The 19,997-nt window shown below is 44.8% G+C and overlaps 8 protein-coding genes across 8 annotated transcripts; 2 read left to right on the forward strand and 6 right to left on the reverse strand.

Annotated features, from left to right (window-relative positions):
- Nucleotides 1–161: 161 nt before the first annotated feature.
- On the reverse strand, nt 162–1,962 carry VTP21DRAFT_6921 (uncharacterized protein; the record flags this gene model as incomplete). Its single annotated transcript, XM_069397605.1, has 4 exons — nt 162–1,361; nt 1,427–1,464; nt 1,540–1,602; nt 1,683–1,962. 4 exons carry the CDS (start codon nt 1,960–1,962, stop codon nt 162–164), a joined length of 1,581 nt encoding a protein of 526 aa, XP_069255148.1.
- Nucleotides 1,963–3,046: 1,084 nt separating this feature from the next.
- Nucleotides 3,047–6,119, reverse strand: VTP21DRAFT_6922 (uncharacterized protein; the record flags this gene model as incomplete). Its single annotated transcript, XM_069397606.1, has 6 exons — nt 3,047–4,363; nt 4,447–4,766; nt 4,843–5,236; nt 5,322–5,468; nt 5,538–5,871; nt 5,941–6,119. The coding sequence occupies 6 exons, from the start codon at nt 6,117–6,119 to the stop codon at nt 3,047–3,049; spliced, it is 2,691 nt and encodes an 896-aa protein (XP_069255149.1).
- Nucleotides 6,120–7,865: 1,746 nt separating this feature from the next.
- VTP21DRAFT_6923 (uncharacterized protein) lies at nt 7,866–8,963 on the reverse strand (the record flags this gene model as incomplete). Its single annotated transcript, XM_069397607.1, has 1 exon — nt 7,866–8,963. One exon carries the CDS (start codon nt 8,961–8,963, stop codon nt 7,866–7,868), a length of 1,098 nt encoding a protein of 365 aa, XP_069255150.1.
- A 42-nt stretch (nt 8,964–9,005) lies between these two features.
- Nucleotides 9,006–9,472, forward strand: VTP21DRAFT_6924 (uncharacterized protein; the record flags this gene model as incomplete). Its single annotated transcript, XM_069397608.1, has 2 exons — nt 9,006–9,189; nt 9,312–9,472. 2 exons carry the CDS (start codon nt 9,006–9,008, stop codon nt 9,470–9,472), a joined length of 345 nt encoding a protein of 114 aa, XP_069255151.1.
- Nucleotides 9,473–9,983: 511 nt separating this feature from the next.
- Nucleotides 9,984–10,813, reverse strand: VTP21DRAFT_6925 (uncharacterized protein; the record flags this gene model as incomplete). Its single annotated transcript, XM_069397609.1, has 4 exons — nt 9,984–10,125; nt 10,200–10,322; nt 10,409–10,626; nt 10,706–10,813. The coding sequence occupies 4 exons, from the start codon at nt 10,811–10,813 to the stop codon at nt 9,984–9,986; spliced, it is 591 nt and encodes a 196-aa protein (XP_069255152.1).
- Nucleotides 10,814–13,159: 2,346 nt separating this feature from the next.
- On the forward strand, nt 13,160–14,416 carry VTP21DRAFT_6926 (uncharacterized protein; the record flags this gene model as incomplete). The annotated part of the gene is made up of 5 exons (XM_069397610.1): nt 13,160–13,554; nt 13,623–13,757; nt 13,825–14,064; nt 14,130–14,224; nt 14,334–14,416. 5 exons carry the CDS (start codon nt 13,160–13,162, stop codon nt 14,414–14,416), a joined length of 948 nt encoding a protein of 315 aa, XP_069255153.1.
- A 1,057-nt stretch (nt 14,417–15,473) lies between these two features.
- Nucleotides 15,474–16,701, reverse strand: VTP21DRAFT_6927 (uncharacterized protein; the record flags this gene model as incomplete). The annotated part of the gene is made up of 6 exons (XM_069397611.1): nt 15,474–15,503; nt 15,585–15,771; nt 15,834–16,168; nt 16,230–16,289; nt 16,358–16,418; nt 16,508–16,701. The coding sequence occupies 6 exons, from the start codon at nt 16,699–16,701 to the stop codon at nt 15,474–15,476; spliced, it is 867 nt and encodes a 288-aa protein (XP_069255154.1).
- A 550-nt stretch (nt 16,702–17,251) lies between these two features.
- Nucleotides 17,252–19,277, reverse strand: VTP21DRAFT_6928 (uncharacterized protein; the record flags this gene model as incomplete). The annotated part of the gene is made up of 10 exons (XM_069397612.1): nt 17,252–17,444; nt 17,518–17,642; nt 17,712–17,897; nt 17,976–18,068; nt 18,128–18,216; nt 18,277–18,343; nt 18,411–18,646; nt 18,713–18,826; nt 18,893–18,999; nt 19,054–19,277. The coding sequence occupies 10 exons, from the start codon at nt 19,275–19,277 to the stop codon at nt 17,252–17,254; spliced, it is 1,434 nt and encodes a 477-aa protein (XP_069255155.1).
- Nucleotides 19,278–19,997: the final 720 nt, after the last annotated feature.

Raw genomic sequence — 19,997 nt, forward strand, 5'->3', positions numbered from 1 at the left:
GCAATTCTTGGATATTTATTGGACGCTTTTCCTCACTACGATCCTGAAGCACAAGAAAAATAACAAATAACCAAATTTTCATTTTTTAAGCAATCATATTACATTATTTCAGGGCAATTTCTAACATTAGATATCACATAAGGACCATCATTTAGTTATAATTAAGAGCTATTGTCCGGCTCCTCGCTCTTCTCTCTCTCATTACTGTTGTCCTTCTCTTCGGTATCATTCGGGAACAAGAGGTGAGGCCGTTCATTAGCCACCTCCAACAACAGCTCTCCGAAAACTGTATTCGCCCATGCAAACCAGTCTCGCGAGAAGTCCGAGGGGTTGTCGACATCGAAGGATTCATGCATAAGGCCAGTACCGCCGGTCGTGTCCCGCAACGTTCTTAACATCCTTTTGATCTCTTCATCGCTGGTCGACGTTAGTGCCTGCATGGCGAAGGCGAGTGGCCAGGGCCGCTGTAGCCCCGTATGGGGTGAGCCGATCCCGGGGTATTTACCTCTCGCGTAATAAGGATTCCAGTTTGAAAGAATGAATCGACGGGTCGTTAGGTATACTGGGTCGTCCTTCTTGACAAATCCAAGTGAAGGAAGCGAAAGCAGCGATGGTATGTTGGCATCGTCCATCAAGAGGTGTGAGCCATAGCCATCAACTTCGTAAGCATACATGCGCCCAAATTCTGGGTGGGTCACAATGCCATATTTATCGATTGCCTTTCGCACCTGCTTTGAGAGCTCACGAGCATCTTTTGAAAGCTCTTGAGCCAGATCTTTAGCATTGAGTATTTCGGCAAGCTGATCCAAGCCTACTGCAGCCATTGCGTTCGCCGGGATAAGGAACGGAAAGATCGAGCTGTCGTCCGAAGGCCGGAAGTGCGATTTAATTAGGCCGCATTGACTAACGGGATTTCCGATTCCATTCAACGAGAGTGTTTCCGTTGTGGTTCGAGTAAGACGCGTAAAATTGTATGCAGAGTGGTTCAATTCCTCAAAAGTCCCCTTCTGCTGTACCCTCATTGTCATCACGACTAGCTTTGCGGCCTCAAGCCATTTGGGATTCTTCGTGAATGACGCGTCGCCCGTAGCATTGAAGTAGCGATATGAAAGACGTAGGAACGAGGCAAGGCTATCGAGCTCGTACTTAGCCTCCCATACCACGGAAGCGTCATAAGGGGGATAGACTTGATCGGACTGGGCCCATTTGTTCGTTTGAAACTTAATTTGGGCTTCCTTGGGGGGACGGAAGGCGTTTCCATATGGGTATGAAAGGATTTGCTCGGCTTGCATGTTAATGACCCCAAGAATTAAACGCTGTAGCGCAGGATCTTCCGGGGCATAGGGGATATACGGGAGTACCTATTGGAGAAACAATGAAGAGTAAGACCTCTCTAAGCCTTGTAGCGCTTGCCATAAACCCATACCTGGTTAGTGGAGTCGCGTAACCACATGGCAGGGATATCTATCGAGGTGAAAAAGAAAATGGGGTAATATTTCCACACTGAAATAAGGAACAACCAATGTATACTCTATTTACCTCCTGTGATAACAAAAGTAAGCGGCACATTTCCACTGTCCTTGTGCCATGCAATTGTAGTGTCTATCGATGAAAGGATATCAGAAACAAGATAGTGTCCTCAAAATTCCTCCTCTGTCAAAATTTATATTCTCTATATTCACCTAAGGTATTCGGAAAGCAGTTCTGGAACATCATGGCAAGATCCTTATCCGCCATTCGCTTGGTCATGTTCGCAATTACTTTTTCAATCGCGTCGCTGCTAAATTTTCGCTTACCTCGTGGAGGACGCGCATTGGGCAGTTTTAATGGCCCAGTCGAGTTGGTATGAACTTCAGAGTCAGGAGAATCAGGATGTCGTTTGTACGGGTGAGCCATGACGGCATGGAAGCTGAGAACAGCACAAATAACTGCAAACAACAGCAGGCATAGAGCTTTTGACATTACTAGCAACAAATCTGATTAGAGGACCACGCGCATCAAGTTGAGAGAAGGGGAATGGAAAACTCGGTGAGCGTCTGCACAGGCTCACGTTTATACAAGACGATGGCCTAGTTTCCCGCGCTTCCTTCTCTGTGAAAAACTTTAAGCGAGGTTGTACGAAAAGGCTAAAGGGAAACTGAGAGAGGGATCAGGGGAAGATTTAATAAGCAAGATACAGGTGCGCTCCCTACAAACATGCAGGCCATTCACATGGGAGATGGTCGAAAGCAGGTTAGTTTGCTTAGTTGAGCGGGTCAATCAAGTTTATTTTATTTCTATTACTATCTGGTCGATGGGATTATACAATCGGTCAAATTTACAGCATTTGATCTGATTTCATTTACGACTGGCTCCGAAATATGACCAACGGATGATTGAAGGAGAAATAGAAAACTTCCTCTAGGGACATAGGGGACCGATTGGATACTGCCGATCTTGGAAAGATTTCCCAATACATAGTACGGCCGAATCAGAGGGGGACTCCCATCTCAATGGGCAAGAACATATAGCACGGATAGTTATGTACTAAGCCAAACGCATCCTTGGTACTCCATGTATACTACGGTATACTCCAATGTCTATTATAGTATACTACATCTTTGGATCAATAATCCCTACCGCAGAACGGACATAATCCGAGGGAGGGGGGGACAGCCTCGAGATGTGAAAATCCTACTATTACTTAGAATTGAAATTGTTCAATATTAGAAATGCCTTTTTATGTAAGATAGAATTGCACGTCAATATTTGGTGTCCATAACGGAATGTCATCCTGAGAAGGAGAGGTAGTAGCGATAGAGTATAATGGTATCAGCAAAAGAGAGTCTAATATTTAGCTTATCTTTAAAATTTTAAGAATATTAAATGGCATCGGCAACTACACTAAAGATAAAAGAGGAAAATAAAAAAACAACTTTTGCTTGACGCAAGCGGAATAGGAGGAAAATAAAAAATACAGCGGATAGAGAGAGCATATGGGATAACTAGAAGGTAATAAATAACATCCACATAGGAAATCTCTGCGATTGCATAGGGGGAAATCGAATTAGTTAGGATTCGATTTGAGCCAGTTGGCAACATCTTGGGCGTCGCGAGTGACCCAACCAATACGCACGCGAGCACTCTCTATGGCCTGCTGCAGATGGCGGGTGTAGCTGCTAGTATCTTGCTGTTGCTTGAAAAAGGCCTCGGCATCGTCGAGGGCAGCTTGTGAGGCGAAATTACCCACGCTGCTTTTGATGATGTTGCCAAGCAAGTTGGTGGTGCCCTGGTAACGGTCGAGGAGCGTCTTCCAGTTCTCCTTAATGAAAGCCCAAAGAGCAGGGCGAGCCTCGGGATTGTTTCCAAGAGCGGCGAAGGGAGTGTTGATGTCCTGGTTACGTACCTCACTGCTAAGACTCAGATTCAGGGTGCGCTGGATAAGCTCGGGCTGCTTGGCATAGCCAAGGGCACGGAGGGCAAGCAGTTTCTGGTCGATCAGGGGGCTTTCGCGGTAGAGCTTCAATACAGCCTCATACTCGGCAACACCGCCTGTCGCAACCACAACCTCGTACACGAATTGCCGCACGTTGGGGTTGAGCGCGGAGGCATTACCCTGCACAAAGCTGTTGAAGCGAGCCTTGGCTTCATTCACCACATCAGTGTCGTTGGCACGCGCAGCAGCCGCCAAGACATTTGTACGCCTCGTCACGGTAATGTAGTCCTCGCCATCAGCGAAATCCCACCCAACCTGCTTCGCCAGATTGGCGAACACTTTGCGTTGGATGTCCAACAGTCCAGCCCGAGCCTCCTGCGGCTGTTCGGACCACGCGGCTCGGAATGAAGCCAGCCCCGTGGCCACCTCTCCAAGTACAATGGGGTTCTGTTCATTCTGATAAGCCTGCACAAGACTGAGATAGTTGCTGGTCTTGTCGTATCCAGCCTTGGCAAGGTGCACGGCATCGGTGATAAGGTTCAATCGGTCAGTGTCGTTGAACACACCGCCCTTCTTAACGGCCTCAATAATCTTGTTGAGCAAATCGGTGGAGTACTTGACACGATATACTCCATCGAAATCATGGTTGAGTTTGATGATGTTACCCTTGACTTCGAAAGTGCCCTCACGCTCAGTGAGCGTAAGGTTATTGGGGGTGGCATTCTCTCCCGCGTCAGGGCTGTAGACGAAGAGCGGAACGGGCCAAATGGTGGTATCTTCCTCGGGCTTCGCGTCTCCAGAGGCGATAAAGCGATTCTGTTTGACATGGATTTTACCCGGTTCGGGTTGGTCCACGGTAATCAAGGGGAAACCAACCACCTTAGTCCAAGGCGACATGAACTTATTGACATCGATGCCAGATATCTCACCGAGAGTGGCCCAGAGATCCTATTAAGATGGAGCGAAAGCACGGGATAAGAAAAGATGAGTGAGCCAGAACTTTCATCCGTCCTACAATCGAGTATGCTTACCGAAGTCTTTGCATTTCCGAACTTGTGCTTGTCAAGATAAGCACTCACACCCTTGAGGAACACCTCTTGAGTCAGATAAGAGTCGGCCATGCGGATCACACTAGAGCCCTTGCTGTAAGAAATGTCATCAAAGATCTGGACGGCGTCTGCAGCAGCGCGCACGTTAGCCTCGATGGGGTGGGAGGAGCGCAGAGCATCTAGAATGAGACCACTCTCGACTTCATCGGCAACGAAGTAGGTCCAATGGTTCCATTCGGGGAAGAGGGTGTCCACGGCCAGAGCAGCGATCCAAGTGGCGAATCCTTCGTTGAGCCAGAGATCTGCATTCAAGGGGGGAGAGTGGGGTATATTGAGCAACCTGCATTCCGAACACCGAATAATCAGCCTACTACTTACCATTCCACCAGTCCATTGTAACGAGGTTACCCGTCCATTGATGGGCCAGCTCGTGGGCCACCACGCTTGCCACACCCAACTTCTGGCTAGCGCTCGACGATTTCTCATCGTAATAAAGTCGCGAGGCTCTGTAAGTAACCAATCCCCAGTTCTCCATGGCACCGCTAGAGAAGTCCGGCACCGCAAGCATATCCAGTTTGGGGAGAGGGTAGGGTTGCTTAAAGGTCTTGGCGTAGTATTCTAAGACGCGAGTGGCGACATCCAAAGCAAACTTTCCGAGTTCCTTATTGCCGGGAGTAGTGTAGACACGGCAGAGCACCGGTTTCCCACCATTATTTTCGCCGGTGGTTTTGGCCTCGATGTATTCGAACTCTCCAACGGCGAAAGCAACCAGCTGCACGATGAAGAGAAATAGGGGAATAAAATTTTCAGTTAGATGCAAAGGGATCACACCATGATCAGGTGAAACAGTGTCTTACGTAGGTACTAATAGGTACGGATTGGGCAAATCGTACCCGTTTCAGCCCGCCATCAATGTTGGTCTCCTCCAATACATTCATGTTGGAGAGGGCGACCTTATCTTGAGGCACCACGAGAGTGATGTTATAAGTAGCTTTCAGGTTGGGCTAGAGGATAAACAAAAAAATTATCCGATCAGTATTTGGACGGAAGGAGGAGGGGGCATGATCACCTACCTCATCCCAGGACGGGAATGCGCGTCTAGCATCTGCGGGCTCAAAATCTGTGCTTGCCATGTAGCGGGTCTCGTTTCCGACGGTATACTTGCTGCGGTAGAAGCCGCTGAGTCCTTCGCTGATGTTGCCGCTGAAGCGGACATTAAGAAGAGCGGTGGTATTTGCCTTGAGTGGTTCGGGAACCACGACGGTGATGCGCTGGCCCTCGATATCATAGATCACGCCAGACTCGGGGATGGCGTGTTCCTTGTCAGGAAGACGCACAGTGGCGCTAAGAACCTTGTGGCCGATATCATTGAAGGTGATGTTGGCCCCATCCTGCTGGACAATCAAACTGTGAGAATAGGCAAGAAAGAGTCAGTGTCTGCTGAAGTTTCCAGGCTCCAAACAGGCCGATACTCACTGAGTCGTGATGTCGCCCTCGTATGTGAAGGCAGCTAGATTCGGGGTGATGGTCAGGTCATAATGGGTTGGTTTAACGTTTTGCGGAAGGATGACCCTTTCGGTGGAGGGGGCGGGCGGGTTCTGGGCCACGGCCGAGAGGACGCCGAGCCCAAGGATGAGAGCCAACTTGGCGAGCATCTTAAGGCTGCTGCTCGAGGAGGTCAAGGGGACGAAAGTCGGGAATGAAAAGGCAGAAAAGAATTCAGGGCGAAAACTTCTCACCCCCTTCGATTATAAAAGGAGAGGAGAAAAACGGTTTCACGAGAAATAAAAAAAATTTCTCACAAGAGTTTAAGTTTCCTGGAAAAAAATCAAAGTCCAAAAGGTTCCGCGTGGTTTTGTGAAAGGACATTGAAATTGAAGATCTCGGAGAGGAGGTTTGGGCAGTTTTGGCAAAAGCAAATGAGAGGCTCAATTTCTTAATTAGGGCGAAGGATACACATTTACAAAGCATTGCGGAGATTATTTCCTCAACCGTGTTCATATGGCCTCTCACATGGTTTAAGCACAGACGCTAACGCCTTTGTAGAACCATATGGCAAGGCTGGGCCTGCTTCGTCATTATTGTGCACCTATGATGCTAATGGAGGACCAGCCAGCTCGATAGGGAGATGAGGTGTTCCCTGTTACCGTCGCCGCTCTTGCCTCGATAACCATTTTGCTTTGGCTTCCCTCCTAGAGGGGATTGCATTGTCCATGACTGCAACCGTGTGGAAAAAACTCAGTCGTAGCATTAATAACAATGCGACGACGTAAGCGCCGAATCCACCAATTAACCTTAACCCCACTCTCGCCTTCCTCCTCCTTCCTCAGCCATTTCCCCACTTATGCAATGCTCATTACACGTTACCTTTTGTTTTTTTTCTGCTCTCTCCTGCACCCTCAAGCCCGTCGCTGCGCCCGTTTGCTAGGGGATGTTCTAGTCTTGTCTTCTGCTCCTAAAGAGCCCCTTTCGACTCCGTGTGAATTGCTGTCGATATCAAAAGAACCCTAAAATCGAGGAAAAACCTTACTCCAATTCTCCCCCGAAAAGAGCCTCTCGCTCACTTCCCCCATTAGTGTTCAATTAAAAGGTTCAATGCGTCTAAATTGTCCAATGATCACAGGTTAGGTTATCCTCAAATGCCACAGCCGCTTCCGCATTGTCCGGTGTTGACTCCCACTGGCTGGCATTGCAATATCTGGCTATCCCCAATTCTCTTTCCCTTTGTTCCCGGCACTTGCCACAGATAATTAGGTCACTCTCCCCTTTCACACCCTCCGTCTCTCCTCCCCAGGCTGACCGAAAATCCAATCATACCATATCCTATCATACCGCTTTGATTGTCTATGACGAATTCACACCCAATGGTCAATAAAGAGCGGCCTTTTGTGAAGCTACAAGAAGCACATTTTTTCATATCTCACGAGCTATCTTTCCTCCTTTGTGCACTACCGAGTACCCGTGGCTAAGCGGGCGAGTAGGCCAACAGGGTCGACTCCGTTCTAAGGCAACAGTACAACAGAGATTAGCACTTATTGCGAATCTCGAGGTATCAAAAAAGGTGAGAAAAGTGAGCTACACAGATATATTAGATTTTGATAGTCAACTTCCGCAAAGTCGCCCACTAAATATGTGGGAGGAAAATGCAATGGAAGCGCAATCTTGGATAAATTTAGTATCCGACTTATTGCGTTTTTTCACTTTACTTTGAGGGGACATCTCCTCAGTTAGATACCACTGCCAAATATCATTCTTTACATCAAATATATTTTCAAAATAAAAACATATGGGGGCGGTGGATTTATGTGACAGTGTTAGAAAAGAGGTTGATATGACGTGGAAGGGTTCTGTACACGCAAAAGAAGACAATAAATAACGTTAGAAGGGGAAAAGTAGGATGTTCATTGCTGTTGAAGCAAGTGTGCGGGGGGCTTTAGCAAATGGTTGGATCGAGGTCCGCGTCCAATGGTCATCGCCCTCATGACAACGGCCTTCTCCACCCGATTGTGGAAAGGGTTTGAATCAAGGCCGGTGGCTGAGTTAGCAACCAGTTGACGGTGATGACGGTAGACCTGGCGCGATTTGTAGCGCTCATAGGTGCCTAGCAGAACCACCGTTGTACCGACGAAAAGCACGCTGCCTGTAATGATAAGGCCAAAGGGGAAAATGGCAAATGGGCCGTAGTTTGGTCGAACTGGTGCGGCACTAGTTTGAGCGGCTTGCTCCGCGGCAAGAGTGGGAGATCCACTCTCGTCGCTTTGTTGATCAGCCGAGACGGCTGTTGGAGATACCGGCGCCGAGGGCGCACTAGCTTGTGTCCCGTATTCGCTCACAATTACTGGGCTTGCTTGGAGCTCACCCGCCGACACAAAGGAAGGCGATGCTACAGACTGTACGCTGGATAGCGTGGCAGAGGCAGGTAGGGTATCAACAGAAGTTGGTGTAGCTGTAGATAAGGTGGAAGTAGGAGAAGCGCTAGCATCATTCTCATCTTTGGCAGCAGTGGCCCGCGTGTCCTCCTCCTTAGTGGCAGAGGATGTGACGTCCATCATCTTCTTGGGGGACATTTCCTTGTCTGACTTGCTCATTTTATGATCTTTGGGCTGCTTTTTCTTCTTATCATGATGTTTAGACTTCGATGATGAATGTTTGCCTCCGTGCTTCTTCTTGTGCATCTTCTCCTTTTTCTGTTTATGCTTCCCTTTTTCCTTTTTCGCTTTGACATGCTTCATATCATCCTCTTTCCCCTTATTCGTTTTGTGCTTACTTTTCCGCCGTTTATCTCCCATCTCATCGCCATGCTTCGACCGCTTTTCAATGGCCATCGGAAGAGTGGGCAAGGAATCCACGCTAGCGGGGGAAATTTGGCCTAGATCAACAATCACCTCCATCCGTTCGAGACCAGCTCGTTTTCTGGTTATTGGCGCAGCATGTGTTCCGGAGAGGAACACAAGGAGCAAACTGAAGGAGAGAAACAGAGAATAGTGAAAGGGGGACATTTTCATCAAGAAAGATGGGGGACACGTAGAGAAGGATAATGAATGAGGGGGTTGTACCGGACAACGAAAACAAATAAACTGCCCAAGATTCTTATCAAAAGAAAGTGTTCTCAGGGAGGTATGGCCCAGCCAAAATCAAGGATGATATATGTAAAGATTGGGATCCAGTGCCAGCTGGCAAGAGAGAGAGTATTTAGCGTAGGAGAAGGAGAAAGAAGCCGCGCTGGTAACTTGCTTAAATGATGCTAGAATTCACGGGTTCCAATTAAATTGTTTCATGACACAAACTCCCATTGGCCACGCACTCTCCCTCTAATTTCTCGGAACGAATATTATTACCCAGGCTAGAGTTCAAACCCCCAAGTTTAGGCTCCGGCATCGATACTCCAATGGGTGGCTTACGCTGGAGAAAGGCTCAAAAAGAGCCCATCAACAGCACGCTCCCAGCAGCTCAACCCGAAGTATTCTGTGAAGGCGCCAGAGCCCATGGCCTCTCACGGTCTGGATAGGAGTGACTCGCGGCGTAGCCTCGAGCGCACTCATCCTAACACAATCGAGCTTGCACGTGCGGGGCTGTCTTAATTAAAGCAATCTTAGCTGACAGGTTATGATCGAAATGAAGCGCCGGATTGGTCGACGCCTCCGTTGCCATATATCGACGAGTGTATTTTCTGGTTCAAAGAATCAGCAGGCTTTCCTCTAGCCCCCAACACACCCTCAATATAAGTGACTGCGCACTGCTATTATTGCATTTCAATAGCAAGCTCATCATATGGCCAAGAGTCAAGAAATAAACGTGCTCTTCTCCTAACGCAAAGAAGCCACTCTCGATCATCCTCAAAAAGGCATAGGTGCACGCAATTGCAGACCCTTCTCGTCTCCAATCGCTAGAATTTCCAATGTTTTTTTTATTGAATTGTTTTGTACAAGCCGAAATAGATGTAGCCTCATGTATGTGAAAGATAGATAGATACAGCGGGTGCATACGCTGTATTTCTACAAACCCATCCTCGATGAAGCTCAGTTTCCGATGGCCCAGACCTCGAGCTCCATACACTCGAAATCCTTACTACCGGACAATACCTCATTATCGAAGGTTGGACACGGCTCACTGTGACCTCGGTCAAGTCCAGCGTTGATCCACAAGCCAAACTTGCCGTCGCTACAAACACACACAATAGGTAGCACTCAGGTTAGGAGGGAGAGTCAATAGGGAAACAGGGGTTCAATAGCTACCCGCCGCCAAGCGCAATAAAATTGGGCTCGCTCAGGATCATGTACTCGTTTTTCCCTGTCCATGGGTAAATTTTGACCACACCTGCTTGTTTGGTCGACTCCTGCTCATATTTCCACAGAAAGCTGTTTCACGGGGAAAGGCGACGTCAATTATTTTTCCACAAAAGCGGGTCCTAAATAGTTCAAGTATTGTTTGCTATTCATCTTACCATTCCCCTGTGCCGTAGTAGCTCGTTTTCATTTTGAATCCTTCATTGACAAATGCCCCGAAGATCATATCGTCTGCATCACGAATGACCAGAACGCAAGGGCCTTTTCCTCGAGCACGGTAGTAAAGCGTTGCCATACTAATACCATGCTGGTCAAGGCTATAGAGGAGGCTCCATTTCGATGAGAGGCGGAAGCGGCGTGGGAGATGTTTGCGTATCTGGAGAGAAAAAAAAATGAATGCCGATTAAGCAATTCCAGTCCTCCTTAGCTCATACAAAGCCATTTGGGAAATCTACCTGCTCTGCAATGGTTATATCAAGAATACCTTTTGTGTCCGGTCGCCGATCGGTGAGCGACAAGTGTGGGAGATTGTCTACATGATGCTGCGGCGGTAATGAAGTCATAATAGCAGTCAATATATAATTTTATATAAAAATTGGCAAACGAAGCTAGGATGTAGAAGGAATAATGGGTGTAAGAGAGGTGCGTTCAAGTATTATAGGCAGGCAAGATTAGGGGGATGAAAGGACGAAAACAAGCAATGGAGAGAGAGCCTATGGGTTGGAATATCCAATGGCGAGCTTTTCTGACAGAGCAATGAAAGCCGCTCTTTTCAAATTCTCGAGAATAAATATACAGTATACTAAATTCAAACTGGAAACAATTACTCAAAGCTAATCCACGTCTCCTTTGGCACATACAACATAACCGGACGTGGAAATGAAAATAGAAGTGGTCAAGCGTCTTTAGGTGTCTTCAAAAAAACCTTGGCTGCGAATTTTGCGGTTTTCTAATTTCGTGTTCAAATAGTTCTGCCACGGGGACTCCATTCGCAATGGCCTCGAAGTTAATATCGACATTTCAGGAGGATGGGATTTTTTACAAAGCACACTCTTCGAATTGAACGGAAATACTCACAACTTGGTAGCAATACCAAAAACATACTCTGGATATTTCCGTTCCCTATATCATTACCATTGCAGAAGAAAGAGTTCATTATGAAATAGTAGATTATGATCGTGATATCATTTAGTTTGGTTGAATTATATGACATTCTGTTTGTATGATTGTGCATCCATTCATTGCCTTAATACAGCACAAATAATGGTCAAACATTATTATTGATGCGCTTACCTCAATGATATGAATTAGTGTTTGCATAGGAATGCAGAAAGCGAGCGACTCAATCGTTGAATATACATTTATACGATTAAAGAATTGAGCAAAACTGGAAAGGAGTGGCCAGTGGTCTCAACACCTTTCAAACTTGAAGGAAATGGTGACGAGAAATCATACCATGCTTTAGTAAATTAGGATATTTGCCTAGCGTCTTACTACAAGAGGGTATTTGCCATACATATCACTATTTTACTTCTCCGATTCTATAGTAAAATGCTTGTGAGTCGCTAAAAAAAGATTTGGATTGGGCTAAGGTCTCGGGTCCCTAATACTATGGGGATCCTGTGATTATGAGGCCTGTTTTCAGCTCCACTCTTAGTTCTTATTTTAATACGAGTTTTACATCATTCTGTAGTAAATTTTTAGCCAGGTTGGCTTTTTTATATCATCATTATCTAAGATCCAAGATGCTAACTAAACTATTGTTCAAATTGTTTTAGATGATTTTATGCATGGACGATCTCGCGGGTAGACGAGAAATCATCTTGAAACCCACTATTGTGTCTTTGTATTGTTCTTGCATATAACGGTTCATCTTATATTCCTACAAAAAATCCGCCTGATGAAAACAACTAGATTACATATAGGAGCATGTAGAAAGGATGGAGAACGTTTGCGATTCCTCATAAATTGTAAACCCCTCTCCTATTATAAAAATCGTGAAAAATATGTGAAGAGTTTACAAAAATTTAGAGAATCGCAAATATTCTCCATCCTTTCTACATGCTTCTATATGTAATCTAGTTGTTTTCATCAGGCGGGTTTTTTGTAGGGTACACCTAATTCGCCCGTCTTCTTTCTGCAAATTTTAGATTTAAATGTGTGGTCAATGGGAGGCCTCTATAAATCAGATGGCTTGAGTCCCTTACCAAAACAGAATAAACAGGATGAATTTGAGCAATTTTAAGTGTGCTATAATAATATTCAGACTGTTGTTGAGATATTTCTCTCCTTCGTTGCTCTACTTCGTCTCAAGAACCCCGCACCGCCTCACCTTCTTGTAACTTGACATAATCCTTCAGACCTCTGATCGCCCTAGCTCCACCAGGGATTTCCATCCACATTGAGTTCTTGGAGCTATCTTAGTTGGTTTTTCGGCGCGAATTTACCCTGGCTATATCCCGATCCTTTTTTCCTCTGGATGCTGATCTTGACCTTGCCGGATTGCTCCACGATTATATAAATAGACCTGGCCGCTGTCATAGGAGAAGTCTTTGAAGCACTCGCCAATTTTTTTTCCCGGGTTTAACTGTCTGTGTCCTCTCTAGGTGGGCATTTGGGCATTTGGGCATTTGGCTGTCCCCGTTTTTATTTTATTTCCCAGCATTGTCAAATCCGCAATTCTGTGGGTATCCAATTGGAGGCGAGCAATCAGGGAAATTGGCTCGCCAAGGTCCATGTGGGGAGAGGAAAATTAAATAAAACAAAAAAGAGGGTTTATCACAGGCAGTATAAAACCGATGAATAATGTCATATTTTCAATCACGGCTTAAGATTGAGTTTCCCTGCCGTTCGCCGAGCTCTCAGTTCTCTCTTTTGCCATGACAAGAATAGGCGACTAACGGCTCACGATGAACCCCCCACAACCCCCCGACCCTACCCGCTCTCGCCCACCCTCTCCTCCTGCGCAGCAGCCATATTCACACCCACATTCCCTTCAGCATCAGCATCAGCATCAGCATCAGCATCAGCATCAACATTCTCAGCAAATTCATTCACAGCATTCCCAATCTCATTCCGTAGTTTCTCAGCATTCTCAGCATTCCCAGCCCTCTCAACATTTGTATCATAAGCAAGATTCGATAAATCCTATGCCTTTTCGACTCCCTCCCATTTCTTCTCTTCCCATTCCTCCTTTAGCTTCTTTGGCCGCATCCACATCTTTTCTTGGGAGCACCCATTCCTCTGACTCTCCTGACGTTGTTAGCAAAGAAGGAAAAAAATTAAGAAGGTACAGCGGCGAAAGGTAATTAATCCCTTGTATGAATTATCTATACTGAGGCAAGATTAATTGTGGCTAAATGCTTCTCCTAGGACCTTTGAGTTAATCGTGCGACAGCAGCCTCTCCATGCACGCATGTGCGGTTTTGGAGAGAAAGATCGGCGGCCTATCGATCCGCCGCCTATCATCCAACTAATCATCTACAATAAAGGGGCATTAGATAATAGGTTGAGTATGAACGATTATTTCTCGTCCTGATCGTTGTCAAACTTATCTATCTAATCTACGCTATAGAATGATTCGCAGCCCCTTCTTCGTCATGCATGCGACTCTATGGTCCGAGGACAAGCGCGAGGAATGTAATTTTCTTCCGGATGCGCCGAATACACGCATTCTCATGGGTACGCTGGTCGCCTCGCCTAACCTTCTGCGCGATCCAAGTGGTGAGCAAGGGTGCTTTTTCGTTTTCCCAGACCTTTCGATCCGGGTGGAAGGGCGATTCCGGATGAAATTTTCTCTGATGCAGATAGGAGGGTGAGACTGAATAAAGAGGACTCGATGTACCTCCTTGTTAGCTAAATTTGAGCCCGGATATATAGGGAAGAACTCGCAGAAGGCAACACCCGAATCGTTGCACACGTGTTCTCGGATGTGTTCACAGTTTATTCGGCGAAGAAATTCCCAGGCATGACAGGTTGGTTCCCTTCTCTCGGTTTGATTTCATATTTCAATATAAAAAGAGCTAAAAAAACACCCAAAACACCCCTCCTTTGCATAATGTTGTTGAATCTGAACATTCATAGAATCGACGGAGCTTTCCAAAGTTTTTGCAAGACAAGGGCTGCGCATTCCGATCCGCAACGATATCCGCCAAAAGAAGTTATGAAGAGGGATCACATGTGACTTTTTACCTTAGCTTAGCAATAAAGGACGCTTTCTAAGTACTAAATCGTCTCGTGCAAACTCCCGGAGTGCGGCTGTAAATCTTCACTCTTCATGACTGCACACCGTCCGATCCTTCCCATCCCTCCATTTCTAACTTTGTTCTTTAGGTTAATCTAGCTTGTTGGAAATAATAATAACTTTTCGTCCTTCACTGTGAGAAAATTTCAGACATGCTCTGCATTTGGTTAAGGACAAAAACGTGTTTACTTCACTTTTCTCTTAAAATTGGTTGAAAGGACGCCTTCACTTTAAGACTGGGCATCTCTTTAGTTCTCGTCAGATGCCATGGCCGAATAACCAGGCTTCCAGCCGGTTTATATTAGTTCAAAATCACGAAAAACTCGTTCACTTGCAAGAAAGTTTGGTTTGATCCTAATCAACTTTAACCTTAAATTTGTGTATTCATGGTGGATGAGAATACACTGGCCATTACTTTACTAATTCCTTACACTTGAATAACTTAAGGTGGCACGCACTAAAAAAGTTTCACGAATAATGATATGCTTTGCTTTTGCAAAAATGCCCAACCAAATTGTCGGATATTCTGAGCTAGAGATGTAGATTTTGAATCAGCTTATAGAGGTCAAATCTAGACATGCAAATACACAGAGGTAGAAAGCAAAACCGATCGCCATTCCGTTCATCCTGAGCAGTGTCAGTACTTCGTGTGCTGTTGCTTCCCTAAGGCAACTCGCCTTTCCATACTGAAAATAGTCAATTTGCCACCAAAACTGCGCCACTTGACCCGTTATAGATATTGTTTACTTATTGATATTAGGAAAAAAGTTATAAGCCGATGCTGCTGACCAGAAAATATCAGCATAGATAAAGCAAAGAGAGGGAAAGGATAACAAAAAAAAAAAGAGAAAAAAATATCTACTAAAGTTGCATGCGTAATACATACTAAAGACAAATCAGTAATAAAAAATTCTCCAAAGATTAAATATGGAGAGAGGCAAACTAAATATAGCATTATTCGTCGCTCTTCTAGATAACAATTAATGACTGAAATACGGATGTTTAGCGGCCTATAGGGTGAAGCAAGTGCCAAGGAAAAAAAAAGTGAGATTGAGCAGGAAAAGAAGGGTGAAAGAGAAGAAGTCACTTACCCGTTTGGCAGAGATGCGACGAGCAGGGTCGTAGACGAACATTTGAGCCAGCAAGTCAAGTCCCTCCTCGTCCAGAGTGGGGATGATCTTGTTGAGCGGTTGCGGCTGCCATGATGGGAAAGTCGCCTTGTAATCTGGTAATTGAGAAACGCCCGGCCACATCTTCTCATTGGGTGTCCCAAGAGCTCTATGAAATGCAATCAGGGTTAGCCTATGGTGGTCTCAGAGTGAATCTAGTGGAGAGGTAACCTGAAGATCCTAAACAACTCATCGATCTCCGAGTCACCGGGGAATAGGGGACGGCGGATGACCATCTCTGCAAAGATACAGGCTACACTCCACATATCCACGCCGGTTGAGTAATGCCGTGAGCCTAGCAAGATTTCGGGAGCCCGGTACCACAGCGTCACCACCTCGTGAGTGTAGGTGCGCATTGGAATACCGAATGCCCGTGCCAATCCCAAGTCGGCAATGGTGAGCTTGCCAGTCTTGTTGATAAGCAGATTTCCTGGTTTGAGGTCACGGTGAAGGATACGATGGGCATGACAGTACGCAACTCCCTGCACGAGTTGGGACATATAGCTCTAGGTGTGGCATAGGACGGTTATAAAGCAGCTCTGTCTTCATCACTATGGAAAAACTCACTTTAATATGTTTTGCCGTCAATCCATCGGCCCCTGCTGTCTCCATGTAGTTTTTCAAATCCTAGTAACAGTAAATAACACCTCAAGATCTGAAAATGTCGACACATTGTAAATATAAAAATAACTTACCATGTCGAGGAATTCAAATACGAGGTAAAGTTTTGTGTCATTGTGAACAATATCCAACAGTCTAACATATATGGAGGGGGGAAGAGGATGGATTAGGTATGTGAGACATAAATAGATCGAGCACACGATCCATCTTGAATCAACACTTACTTGACCACATTCTCATGCTTGAGCTCTTTCAACAAGCTGATTTCGCGAATGGCAGTCGATGGAACTCCCTCGTCCTCCGCCTCCAACCTAATCTTCTTCAATGCCACAATAGCACCCGTTGTTTTGTTTTTTGCCTTATATACCACACCATAAGTTCCCTCTCCAATCTTTTCCATTTTCTCGTAGGCGTCCATGATTGGTTGCTATTGTTCTAACTAAAGGATTTAACTGGAAGAAGGAAAAAGAGGAAGAAATGGGCTAATGAAATCGAAGGGATGATTAAGAAATAAAACGCGTTAATTGCGAGTTTTTGATTGATTTTTTTTCTAAATTAATGTATATATATAAAATGTAAATGTGAAGAAATAGAGCTTGGGTAGAAATTCTCTCACAATTGCCTGTAGTATTTGATGGGAACTAAAACAAATATCAAAAACAACAGCGACAACAAGTGAGGGGAACTTCAGCTAAATTTTGAAAAGAGAAAAAAAAAGAAATCAGGATAAAGTCGCGTTCGAACTAAAAAGAATAGGAAAAATGTTTCAACACTATTTGTCCTTCAGAAATTTTCCAATTCGAGTAGGAAAAGATCAACATTCGTGCATTATTAGATCCTACTTGTGTCTAATAAACAATTTATTCAGTATCTACAATGGTGGAAAAAAGAGGCGTGCGCGAAATAAAAACGAATAACAAATAGGCTTTATAAACAGTTGACGAGCAGATGCAAGGTGTGTAGCAATTTTAATATTCGCCCCAGTTCACTCTCCCGCTTCGCCCTTCAAGACCTTCTGATATCAATACATTGTTTTTGTTGGACTGATGCACAAAGTATAGGAAGAATCCGCTTGCGATGCCCGACAATAGATAGATCACGTCGAACCATCTGTGGTAAAAGTTGAATTCGAGAGCGCCAAGGGCTTTCGACACGGATAATCTAACCAATATAGACAAGGTTAAGTATGAAGGGTCAGAAGAGAGAAAACAAAATCAAGAGGGGCTCAAATAACCTATACTCAGGAGGCAAATTCATGCGCATCAACAGCACAGTACTCAGAAAGTACATCCCCATTATCTGCGCGAGAAATAGCACAACATTGCTCGGGGAGATGCTGCTTGAGAATGCCTTGAAGAACTACGGAAGGAATGGGTTGGTGTTCGGATCATATAGTATACAAATCCAACAACTTTGCTAGGTACACACCTTCATTAGCTGAATGAGCAATCCTCGGATCGAGCAAAGAATAATGATTCCAACAAAGAAGAAGCTAAGTTGTTGTGACCAAAATTGCACATCCATGTCTACATTCATATGATTAATGAGAAGAGTGAGCGCATTGGTGATGGGATCAGTGGATCCAATGCGGTTGAAGATAATGTTGGTGGCGGCCTATATCAAAACAAGACATTTAGAGACGGAAACGTGGTTAGGCCATCACCGAATGCCCAGCAGGCTTGTTGAACTCACAATGACTAGTTTGTAGACACAGTAGATGGAAAAAATGTAACCCAATATGTTAAAGTATTTCCCCCTCCAAGTCCGTGCAATAATCAATTTTTCCTAGACAAAAAACCGCTGAGAAATAAAGCAAGCGGAAGAGTTGAAACAGAAGCTCTTACTCTTTCCATGTAGAGGTCATCGATGTCTGAGAATAACTGACGACTGAGTGATTCAAGTATTTGGACCTCTTCCTTTAGGGAACTAAGGCCTATTAAGAAATGTACGCGTGAGGAAATATACGATGTAGATTCGAAAATAAATGCCCTACTCTCTCCGCTAGTTCCCATTCCGACGCTGCTAAATACACGACGCATTATTCCACCCATCCTAGAATGCTAATAGAAAAGGAGAGATGAGCTCTTATCGATTATCGAGCATATATTGACAATCGAGTATAATTACCTCGGTGGAGGCTTTATATCGCATTTCAGCCAAGGCAATTCGCTTTTTTTTCGCAGTGATCATGTCCATTATTCTTACGTACTTCCTCTCAGCACTCTGGATATCCGCTCCGCTTACCGGCCTCAAAAAGAGGAAGAGCATTGTGTAAGGGCTGTTCACTGAACCGAACCCGGAAAGGACTGCCATGAGAGTCACCCCAAGTACTCCCACCCGACTAAGCCCGAATTCATTAAATCCTACCGTTTTTGAGAAATGGATTTGCTCGTGGACACAACTCTGAATTTACGTCTACTATTACTTACCAGCACTAGTCTCTGTCGACATAATTGGGAAATGAGCACCAACTTTCCAAAACAAATAGAAATACACAGCCCATATAAGTGGGGAAAATAGTAAAGCATTTCTTCGCAAGAATCCTAGAATGTGGAGTGTATTCAGTATCACATGATCGAAATTTCATCACCGTGTATTAATATAATTACCCTCCTGCGCTTGGCTTAAAAATAGATAACATTGATAGAAAGGTATAAGAATGATTACGTGGAATAACAAGACAGAGAGTGCTAGTTTCCAGTGGAACCATCTCGCGCTGTATAATCTTTAGCAATGGCCGCGGAAAAATAGAGAGCTTTAAAGGACTTACCCAATAGATAAAATATTAAGAATTTCCATGATAATGAGTTCGAATAGTGTGCAGCTGCAGCTGAATGTGAGCGCAAATACCAACTGTACGCCGCGGCGGTCAGAAGGCGCCTCATAGTCTTGGAAAAGTTTTTGTACGAGAAAGATCCACCCTACCGCGAAAAAGAGTGCCTGGGAAAAGAAGAGCAAAATACTGTCGAAAAAAATATTCGACATTGATTTCATTCGTTAAGCAGGTAAGTAGGATGCGGCTAAATGATCGCGAAAGAGTCTAATAAGATAACTCCTCTTTCTCCGAATTGAACCATGGCTAATAAGTCGTAAAATAGAATACCACGAGAAAGTCGTAATGACAAGCCACATTTGAGTCTTCGATTCACTCATTCAAAGACTTCAAAAGGAAATTTCCAGTCTTTAATAATGAATTGACTACACCCTCGCTCCAAGAGAATCAAAGGGAACAGAGAGAAACCGCAACCAAAGACTTTATCCTCCTAACCGTTTTTGAATGTGTCCAAAATTAATTAATATTTATATTTATATATTTATTTTTATATTTTATTCCGAGAAAAAGTGCATAATACAATGTATACACAACCTATAAACAGTTTAGGATTTTACAATAAAGGAGAGAAAAGAAACAATTATGATAAACATTTTTAGGAGAAATTAAAGTCGAGGATTAATTAGTATGGTGTAGAGCAACATACTGTTACGGTGGTAGTAGGAGAATCTACGCATGTTTCTGTCACAGTAATTGTTTGGGTCATTGTAATTTCGGTTGGACAATCCGAAGGATAAGGTGGAGTTACTGTGACAATGGTGACCGGAGCGCCAGATGGAACGTCAGTAGGGGTAACTAATGGAACGCCGGGAGTGGATGTTAGGGTGTAAGTCCTAGGATACGAAGTCTCCCGGGTGATGGTCACAATGGTGACGGGTGCG

The sequence above is a fragment of the Calcarisporiella thermophila genome, assembly GCF_041956535.1.
Source record: "Calcarisporiella thermophila strain CBS 279.70 unplaced genomic scaffold VTP21scaffold_3, whole genome shotgun sequence".
Taxonomy (NCBI): Eukaryota; Fungi; Calcarisporiellomycota; class Calcarisporiellomycetes; order Calcarisporiellales; family Calcarisporiellaceae; genus Calcarisporiella; species Calcarisporiella thermophila.